This window comes from Hordeum vulgare, chromosome 4H, assembly GCF_904849725.1.
Source record: "Hordeum vulgare subsp. vulgare chromosome 4H, MorexV3_pseudomolecules_assembly, whole genome shotgun sequence".
NCBI classification, from domain to species: domain Eukaryota; kingdom Viridiplantae; phylum Streptophyta; class Magnoliopsida; order Poales; family Poaceae; genus Hordeum; species Hordeum vulgare.
Genome location: NC_058521.1, coordinates 589,626,693 through 589,637,531, shown reverse-complemented (window position 1 = coordinate 589,637,531; position 10,839 = coordinate 589,626,693). Strand labels below are relative to the sequence as shown.

General features: G+C 45.9%; 1 protein-coding gene across 2 annotated transcripts; it reads left to right on the top strand.

The window, feature by feature from the left end:
• The first annotated feature begins 6,080 nt into the window (after positions 1-6,080).
• LOC123449811 (bZIP transcription factor 29-like) lies at positions 6,081-10,647 on the top strand. Of its 2 annotated transcripts, XM_045127151.1 has the most exons (5): positions 6,081-6,754; positions 6,887-8,939; positions 9,114-9,246; positions 9,368-9,452; positions 10,125-10,647. In XM_045127151.1, exons 2-5 carry the CDS (start codon positions 8,224-8,226, stop codon positions 10,361-10,363), a joined length of 1,173 nt encoding a protein of 390 aa, XP_044983086.1. In that variant the 5' UTR covers positions 6,081-6,754; positions 6,887-8,223; the 3' UTR covers positions 10,364-10,647. The 2 variants fall into 2 exon arrangements, with proteins under 2 accessions (XP_044983086.1, XP_044983085.1); XM_045127150.1 differs by having other exon boundaries at positions 6,081-8,939.
• The last annotated feature ends 192 nt before the right edge of the window (positions 10,648-10,839 follow it).

Genomic DNA, 10,839 nt, shown 5'->3' with positions numbered 1-10,839 from the left:
GGGTTTATTCCTACATGAATAGATCTTGTATACATCATGTCATCGTTCTTAAGGCATTACTCCATTTCTCCGTGAACTCAATACACTAGATGCATGCTGGATAGCGGTCGATGTGTGGAGTAATAGAAGTAGATGTAGGCTGAAGTCGGTCTACTTATCTTGGACGTGATGCATATATACATGATCATTGTCATGAGTATCGTCATAACTATTTGCTTTCCTATCAATTGCCCAACAGTAATTTGTTTACCCACTAGTTGCTTATCTTGAGAAAATAGCAAGCGGTGTGTAGGCAAATTACTATTGGACGATTGATAGAAAAGCAAATAATTATGACAATATTCATAATAATGATCATGTATATAGGCATCACATCCAAGATAAGTAGATTGACTTGTGCCTGCATCTACTTCTATTACTCCACACATCAATCGCTATCCAGCATGCATCTAGTGTATTGAGTTCATGGAGAAACGGAGTAATGCCTTAAGAACGATGACATGATGTAGACAAGATATGCTCATGTAGGAATAGACCCCCATTGTTTTATCCTTGATAGCAACGATACATGCGTGTCATGTCTCTTTCTCTCACTGAGATTGAGCACCGCAAGATCGAACCCATCACAAAGCACCTCTTCCCATTGCAAGATAAAAGATCAAGTTGGCCAGATAAAAACCAAATATCGGAGAAGAAATATGTAGCGATAATAATAAAGCACTAATATGTTTTCATAGATCTAACCATAAACTCACAGTTCATAGGATCCCAACAAACAGACAGCAAAAGAAAGAGTTACATCATATGGATCTCCAAGAGACCATTGTATTGACAAACAAAACGAGAGAGAAAGTCATCTAGATACTGCCTATGGACCCGTAGGTCTCATATGAACTACTCACGCATCATCGAACGAGCACCAATGACGATGGTGAACCCCTCCGTGACCGTTTTCCTCTCCGAAACGGGCTCTAGATTGGTTTTCGTGGCTCTGGAACTTGCAACGGCTGAAATGATTTTACATCGACTACTCTAAGGTTTTTTGAATATTGGGGTATTTATAGAGCTCAGAGGCGGTGGAGAAGCTTCCATAGGGCCCCACTAGACACCAGGAGCACGCTAGGGGCCTCTTGTTCATCGTGGTGTCTAGTGGCCCCCCTGGGCCTTGGCTGCTCCTCAATCTTGGCCCCCAATTTTCCTTCTAGTCCAAAAAAATATGTGTAAAGTTTCGTGGCAATTGGACCTCATGTGATATGGATTTTCTACGAAGGGAAAAAACAGCAACTCGCACTAGGCACTATGTCAATATGTTAGTCCCAAAAATGGTATAAAATTGCTATAAAAAGATTATAAAACATCCAAGAATGATAATATAACAGCACAGAACAATCAAAAAATTATAGATACGTTGGAGACGTATCACCTATCCATCTATGTAATTGAGTAAGATCCTTCAATTAAGTTGTCATCGGTGCAAAAAGGCAATAAAATTGCTTCTAAATGTGTTTGATCATTTAGTGTAAGGGAAATTAAGCGTTGTACAAACTTGTGATGGCGATAATAAAAGTGACAGGCCGCATAATAAAGGTTGCTATCATAAGGGGCAATATAACGTAACATTCCTTTGCACTAAGGGATTTGGCATACAACCAAAAATTGCATGACAACCTCTGATTCCCTCTACGAAGGGCCTATCTTTTACTTTTATGTATTTACTTTTATGCAAGTGTCAAAGTATTCTTATCTATTCCTTTTTATTTTCTATTTTGCAAGCATCATGTGATGAGGAAAGATCTAGGCATATATATTCAGTTGAATGTGGGTGGTCATGAGTTATTATTGTTGACATCACCCTTGAGGTGAATACGTCGGGAGGCGAAACAATAAGCCCCCATCTTTCTATGTGTCCGGTTGAAACCTTTTGCTCATATGTATGTCGTGAGTGTTATCAATCATAGAAGACTAAATTATGGTTGAGTATGTCGACTTGCCTAAAGGCTTCGATACGATACACTTCCTGAAAATGTGATGAATTGTGTTGCAAAGTTGACTAAGAATATAGAGTGTTAGTTCTCAATAGAGTTTATGCTTCATACTTCGATGTTGTGATGAATTGTTACTTGTTTATGAGAAGTCATATGATGAAATTTATATGGTAAAGCTTTGTGATGAAGTATTTGATGAAGTTTAATTGTTGTTATAATAATGAGGATGATGCTACTATGTCTGTATTTTGTTTTTATCGACACCTTTCTCTCAAAGCATGTGGTCATGATTTTGGATATTGGCTTTTTCTTGAGGACAAGCGAGATCTAAGCTTGGGGGAGTTGATACGTCCATTTTGCATCATGTTTTGCTACTCTTATTTATAGTGTTTTTTCTGCATTATATCACTTTATAGAGTAATTCTATTGTCTTTTCTCTCATAATATGCAAGGTTTACACAAAGAGGAAGAATGCTGGCAGATGAAATTATGGGCCTGAAAAAGCTACATCACAGATACCTATTATGCACATCTCCAAATGGACTGAAACTTGATGGAGTATATTTTTGGAATAAATAAAAACACTGGAAGAAAGAAGTACCACAGGGGGGTTGCGAGGTGCCCACTAGGCACTAGGGCGCGCCAGCCAGCCCCCCCCCCCCCCCCCGGTGGCGCACCCTGGTGGGTAGTGGGCAACCCAACCCACTTCTGGCAACCAATTTATAGTATATATTCGGTTTTAACCTAGAAAAATTAATATAGGACTTTCGGGATGGACCACCACCGTCTCGAGGCGGAACTTGGGCAGGAGCACTTTTGCCCTCCCACAGAGCGATTCCGTCGGGGGAACTTCCCTCGTGGAGGGGAAATCGAGGCCATCGTCAACACTAACAACCCTCTCATCTTGGGGAGGCCAATCTTCATCAACATCTTCAATAGCACCATCTCCTCTCAAAACCGTAGTTCATCTCTTGTGCTCAATCTTGTACCAGAACCTCAGATTGGTACCTCGGGGTGGCTAGTGTTGATTACATCTTGTAGTTGATGCTTTATGGTTTATTTGGTGGAATATCATATGTTTAGATCCAATATGCTATTTAATGCCCTACTGATCATGAGCTTGTTCATCAATTGTGAGTAGTTACTTTTGTTCTTGAGGCCACGGGAGAAGTCATGTTGCAAGTAGTCATGTGAAGTTGATATTCGTTCGATATTTTGATGGTATGAATGTTGTGATTCCCTTAGTGGTGTTATGTGAAAGTCGACTACATGACACTACATCATCTTTGGGCCTAAGGGAATCGATTGTGGACTAGTTATTACATGATGGGTTGCGAGAGTGACAGAAACTTAAACCCTAGTTTATGCGCTATTCCGTAAGGGGTTGATTTGGATCCCTATGTTTAATTCTATGGTTAGAATTTATTCTTAATACTTTTCTCTTAGTTGTGGATGCTTGCGAGGGGGTTAATCATAAGTGGGAGGCTTGTTCAAGTAAGAACAACACCCAAGTATCAGTCCACCCACATATCAAATTATCAAAGTACCGAACGCGAATTTATCCAACATAACGAAAGTGACTAGAGGAAATTCCCATGTGCCTTCAAGAACGCTTTGCCTAGTATAAGAAAATGTTCCGGCCTGTCCTTTGCCACAAAAGGATTAGGCTTCCTTGCTGCACTTACTGTTACTATTGCTACTCGTTACTTGTTACAATTATCTTGCTATCAAACAACTTGTTACCGCTAGTTCAGTGCTTGCAGAAATTGCCTTGCTAGAAACCGCTTGTCCTTTTGTTCTGCTCCTCGTTGGGTTCGACACTCTTACCGAAAGGTCTACGATTGATCCCCTATACTTGTGGGTCATCAATACTTCAATGTCACCTCAAGTATCCGTGGGTTAATTATTCAACATGCAATAAACAATTTAAGATTCATCATATTCAAACCAACACGAAGAACTTCAAATAGTAACCTGAGACTTCTATTAGAGAAAGCAGGACAAGAACGTGTATCAACCCATATGCATAGATTACCCCATTGTCACCACGGGAATGCGCAAGTTGAGTACCAAAATATATATCAAGTGAATCAATAGAACACCCCATTGTCACCACGGGTATCCACATGCAAGACATACATCAAGTGATCTCAAATCCAATATTCAGTCCAACATAACAAAATCGCAAAGGGAAAGACTCAATTCATCGCATCGAGATAGCAAGGGAATAATACCATATGATCCAACTATATTAACAAAGCACATGATACATCAAGATCGAGACATCTCAAGAACATGAGAGAGAGAGAGAGAGATCAAACACATAGCTACTAGTACAAACCCTCAACCTCGAGGGTGAACTACTCCCTCTTTGACATGGAGACCGTCGGGGTGATGAAAATGGCCTCCGATGATGATTCCCCCTTTGGCGGGGTGCCGGAATAGGGCTCCGGGTGAGTTTTCTTCTGTAGAGAGGCTTGCAGCGATGGAGCAGAAGTTCTAGGTTAAATTTTATGGGGTTCCCAGTATATAGGATTTTTCAGTGTTGGAATCGCGGTAAACGGAGCCACGGGGTGGTCCCAAGCCATTAGGGCGGGGTGGTCTCGCCTTATTGGCTTGGGGGCACCTGGTAACCCCCCCTCCGGTGGTTCTTCGCTCCAGTATTTCTTATTTGGTCTAGAAAAAATCGCCAAAAAGTTTCTGATGATTTCGTGAGCTTTTATTTTCTGCAAAAAAACAACATGTAATTCTGCTGAAAACATCATCAGTCTGGGTTAGTTCCAACTAAATCATATAAAGTGCATCAAAATCATATAGAATATTATAAACATAAGTAAATATGACATGAATACTTAATAAATTATCGATACGTTGGAGACGTATCAAGGCCACACAAAATCCTCTCTAACTTCTAGAGTCGTATAGCCTGTCTACCTACAATTAATGTGCTCCCCGCATGCGTAGGACACGTGTGATCTATTGGTTTGCTGTCCAAGCAAATAGCTCAAACTTGCTTGTGTATGGATATACCATACATGACCTTGCATCGCGCCTCGATCGGAGTGTGGGGTTAAGAGGAGCTAAGCAAGATTAAAGTAGATGAGTTATAGCCTCTATGAATGTCACTTATCTAGATTCTAGATTACATTATCAATAATCTAGAGAATATGTAACTTCCATATGAACTCACGCCCATACAGGTTCATTGGAGAAGCGAAAGGACATCCACTTCTTGGTGGTTTTGGTAATTCATGTCAACATATATATTGTTGGACTAATGTTTTCCTTGGTATATTTTAGGATAAGTCCAACCTAGCCATAACTTTGGAAAGTTAGTGTGGACCCCTCAATATGCTAAGGACAAGTGTTGGCAAAGCCTCAAGACTGTATCTTATATTTAAGTTACACAAGATCATATTTAGAAGTTTCTAAAATATATCGTAAGATTTTTACCTCCTTTAGTATCCCCTTCGTACTGCTCCAAAAACGTAATCCTGTTTTTTCTCGTATAATTTACTTTGGCATGATAGTGTCTATTGTTATTGCCACCTTCTATAATCTATGTTTCTTTACATTTTTGCACTCATTTCAATGGTTAAATATGTAGTAATGTGGAAACCAACATCTATTGGGAAAGCAAAACATCACATGATGTTGCACGAGAGGAGCATTATGGCTTATATGGTGGTCAATACCATTTTAGTAAACAAACTTTATATGGAGCAAATGTTCTAAATAGTGTCCCAAATCGTGTGACGATGGTGCGATTGTACAATCACTCGGTGTTGCGGAATGCAGGAGATCACTATGATATCATGGGTGTTGTTTTTGGCGGTTTAGCCATAATGCTCACATCGTAGTGCACTTGTTTAAGGAAAATCGGTGTCGGTAAATATGCAGGTAAAAGGATGATATACAAATGTGATTTAACAATTGGGTAAATCATATATGATATATTTCTTCATTTTAGGTTATTGATGGCCATTCGGTAGTGACACAGTCGATCCAACTGCCAGTGTGCATATCCACAACATCGCTGACGTGTTTCCTACCCCTTCACCAACCCACCTCGTTATATCCGCCTCCCCCCTCCTCGCCCCTCTCACGTTTATCCACCTACCTAGACCCCTTTCTCCACCAGATCTGACGGCCCCATGGCTAGGTTTGGGTGTTCCTCAATGGGATGGAGGCACTGCCGAGCTCCTCTCATGGTATTCGTCGGCATGGTTATCGTAGTAATATTCCTCGACGAAGGATTCTGCTCGGTTCGTCCCAAAGGTGCCCTTCAAAATAACCTTCCTTCCTATTCGGTGCTTTACCTAGATATTTTTTCCCCTTTTGGTTCTTGGCACCGTGGTGGTCCCAGGCCATCATCTAAGGTATGTGTCTGGGATCCCACTGGATCGATGCCCCTTCCAGACCCCTTAGTCTCCTGCCAGCTTCTCCCCATCGGATCTCCGGAGACACAAAAAATCTTCTTCATACGAAGATCTCGCGCTTCACTTCCGGTTTCGAGGAAAGTGAAGCAGGCGATCGTGGAACCGTTACATATTCTATCTTCCGTGGATTGGAGTCGGCTCTCTTCACCAGAATTGGGGATTATATCATGCACCATCTTCTGCTCTGGCTTGAGTGGAGTCTCGGTTGAAATCATGTGTGTGTCCGAAGGCAGCCATCCCTCTCAACCTCCTTCACCGGAGGCATACATCATGGTCCTTGGATCCAGATCTTCGGCAAGTGGGTCTATGCCATTGGTTCATATTCCAGAGGTATGCCACCGTCCGTTCAAGGGGCTTATTTCTCTCCAACTTACCTTGTTCTGCATCATCCTCATCGTCGGCGAGCTCGTGGCCCTCTGTGTCGAGAGGCTACCGAACGATGTTGTCCTTGTCCTCTTTCAGGCGGTCGGCCATCGTCTTCATCACCGGCGTCGAGCTATGGGCCCTAGATGATTTCGGCATCTCCCTGCGCGGCTGGGTGGCACAAGTTATCTGGTGCGTTGTTGTAATTTGCCCCTGTTGTGTATGGTATTTACTTCTTGTAAATTAAGAATAATGGAAGATCTTTTATTTAAAACAAAGTCGCATCACTTATCTCTTCCACTCGTCATTGATGAGGCTCCAGCTGGCCTGCCTTTTATTAACTTACCAAAAAAAATATTTTTTTGTAAGCCAATAAAACACTTAGCAATTAAGTCTTCATTTACATATATTTTTCATGGAATTGGATTAATATTGACATGCAATCACCGGTTAACGCATTGAAATATCTATACCTTTTTTTTTGCGGGTGAAAAAATATCTATACCTTGTTGCCACGTACGCAAAGTTCATTTAATAATTATCTAAGTATACTAGTATTACGAAAAGAAATGAAAACGTATTTCCTATCACTCATCTCTTCCACGGATCGTCGATGTGGCTCCAGCTGGCCAGCCCCCCTTCCAATAGAGGTGACACGTGACACATGCTCCATAAGGGGGGCGAGCGTAAGCACGAAGTTTTCACAAACGGCCACTGCCAGTCGATACGTACTAGTAACCACAGCCAGTAGAGTACACTCAATGCGCGCGATGGAACCTGCCAAAAAAGATTATGTTTTACACAATCGCATTAATGTCGCGACAGGTAATCGTAGGCTAACGTATTATAAAGTATTTATCTTCCGTCGCCACGCAAAGCGCAAGAAACACTACTACGAAAAGAAAAGAAAAGAAAGGCGTATTTCCCATCGTTTACGTATCTTTTCCACGGGTCTGTCGTCGACGTGGCCAGCCCCTCTCTCAACAGAGGTGACACGTGGCACGTGCCCCGCAAGGCGGCCAGCTTAGGCAGGAAGTTTCCGCAAGCGGCCACTGCCAGTCGATGCGTACTAACCACGGCCGCCAGGGCAGTACACTGAATGCGCTTGTCAAAAAAAAAAAAAAACGGTGCGTCGCCAGGCTGTGAGCCGCGGTGCAAAAGTGGCGCCTTGCGAGCCCCAGGCGAGCGCACCAAAGAAAAAGGCAAGAAACGGGCCGGGCGATCGAAGGCGCACGAGCACGAGCAGCACCGTCCCAACGGACGGCGATTAAAGGCCGCCCTTAAAAGCGCGTCGTCTCCCTCCCACCGCTCCCTCCCTCGCGATTCCACCCCTCACCACCGTCTCGGCCGACCGACCGACCCGTTTCCGTCGGCGGCGCTCTTTGCTCTGCACTGCCGGACGTCCCCGTCGAGAGCGAGCGAGCTTTAGTGGAGGCATGGAGCGCATTGCCGAGGCCCACCAGGTGCACCAGCTCCAGCAGGGGGTGGCGTCGTTCGGCGTGGTCGAGCACTCCGTGGTGGCGGCGGCGGCGGCGGCGACCAAGCCGAGGGCGCCGGGGCTGCCGCCGACGCCGCCCGCGTCGTTCGCTGGGCAGCAGCGGGGTGCGGGCGGCGACGTGTGCATGGACGACTCATCGGGGGCGGCGGGGCGGAAGCTGCAGGCGCAGGCGATGCCGGCGCACCGGCGGACCCGCAGCGACGTGCCGTTCGCGGGGTACTTCCCGCCGCCGACGCACCAGCTGCCGCAGCCCAAGGCGGAGGCCGGCGGGTGGGGCGACGGCGGCGGCGGCGCCGACGACCTGTTCAGCTCGTACCTGAACCTGGAGGGGATGGACGTGCTCAACTCCTCGTCGCCCGACAGCAGCGCCAAGGCCGACAGCAGCGAGAACGGCGACTCCGAGGAGTGCGCCGCCTGGGGCGTCAAGAGGGGCGCCGCCGCCGCCGGGGAGCCGGCGGCGGCCGGGCGGCACGCCCGCAGCCTGTCCGTGGACAGCCTCATGGGGAGGCTCAACTTCGCGTCCCCCGGCGGCGCGGCCGGCATGTTCAGCCTGGAGTTCGGTAGCGCCGAGTTCTCCCCCGCCGAGATGAAGAAGATCATGGCCGACGAGAAGCTGGCCGAGATGGCCCTCGCCGACCCCAAGCGCGTCAAGAGGTACGTACGTGCGTGCTACGTTGTAATCCGTTCCATTCCATCATCGCCCGAATCAATCCAAATCTATCGCTCTCGATCAACTGATGATCGGTGATTGCTACCTACCTAGTTGCCTAAAATTAAAATGTGCTAAGGATTACTGAGCTGAGATTGGATTGGGTTGGGCGTGTGCAGGGTGCTGGCGAACCGGCAGTCGGCGGCGCGGTCCAAGGAGCGCAAGATGAGGTACATCGTGGAGCTGGAGCAGAAGGTGCAGATCCTGCAGACGGAGGCCACCACGCTCGCCGCGCAGCTCAACCTCCTGCAGGTACCCACACCACACCACACCACCTTTCCTCCTCCTCCCGACCTCCATCGTGCAACGTTTAGCATTCTTGTCCTCTCTTATCGAAATTCAGTTAACTGACGGTTCCAATCCGATGGCGCAGCGCGACTCGGCGACGGTGGCGACGCAGAACAACGAGCTGAGGTTCCGGCTGCAGGCCATGGAGCAGCAGGCGCAGCTGCGCGACGGTGCGTCTCTTCCCATGTCCCCCTCACCCCACCCACCCTGCCTGCTTGTCGTGCGTGCGTGCTCGATCTGCTCGTCAACGTCCGGCCAATCCATGGATGTGCTCGGCACTAGACTAGAAAAAACTGGATAGATAGATAGATACATACATAGTCGTTATCGTATCACGGCTCCTGACGTTGACATGTTTATCTGTATGTCCTAGCTAGTCGTACGTGTGCTCCGCTCACGACCGCCACCTCTCTCGGTAGGTACGTACGTAGGTAGCTCCCGCGATGCCGGTAGTCGTTGGCATGTAGCAGCACGGATGTGCTTAGCACTTGACAATGATCAAGAACCAAGATTTGCCTCTGTTTTTAAATTGATGACTCTGCAGATGAAATATGCCCCTTTCTCTGAAGATGTTGTTAGTAGTAGCTAGCATGTATAGGGAAGGAGTGCACGTAGATGAGTGCTAGAACTAGAATAGATTGGTTTGGACTCTAGAGTATTTATCATAATTTTGTGGGTGAGTCTGTCAATGATCAAAGTGTTTCATTAACCACTCGGGCCCTACTGTTAAAACATAGGCTTGTATGCCGTCAGCAGAGTTCAGATTGCGTCTACTTGCATTTGCATGCCAAAACTCGTGGTTCAATCTAACATTCAGTTCTTCTCCTTGTGCTCCCGAGCAGCTCTGAACGACGCGCTGACGGGCGAAGTCCAGCGCCTCAAGATCATGACGGCGGAGCTCGGCGTCGGCGACTCCTGCTCCTCCAACGGCATGGGCATGGCCCAGCAGCACAACCACATGTTTCAGCAGCAGCAGCAGCAGCAGGCTACACCCATACCATTCTACCAACTGCAGCACCAACAACAGCAACAGCAGCAGCAGCAGAACGGCACAGCCAACAAGCATGAATCAAGAGAGTGATGAAGATGATCAAGAGGCATTTGGACTAGAGAAGAAACATTGCATATTGCAGGCACCAAAACAAAACTTTGGTTTAGATGAACTGAATTCATATGGTTTATTGACTCTTTCGTTTTAATGTCGTTAATAATCGTTGTAAATTTTCCAGGCGGTGAACCCTGCCCGTGCCTTTTTTTTCGTTCTTATGTTCATTGATTCTTTGGGTGATGCACCAAATGTTACCTTTCAGTCACCAAAACTGGTGGAGCAGTAGTTGATTAATAATAGATTCTTTTGTAGCACTAGTTTCTATTTGATGGTTATTTTCTGCAGCTTTGTCCCTTGGGGATTTTGGCAGTTTTATTTAAATTGCCGAAACTTCTTACATTTAGAAACAAAGATAGTACAAAATAAGAATGCGGTAAGCATTGCGGTTCATCCAGTTCCTAGCAGTTATACTATCTTCAGATAAATACCATGGGGTTTGTAGGCATTCT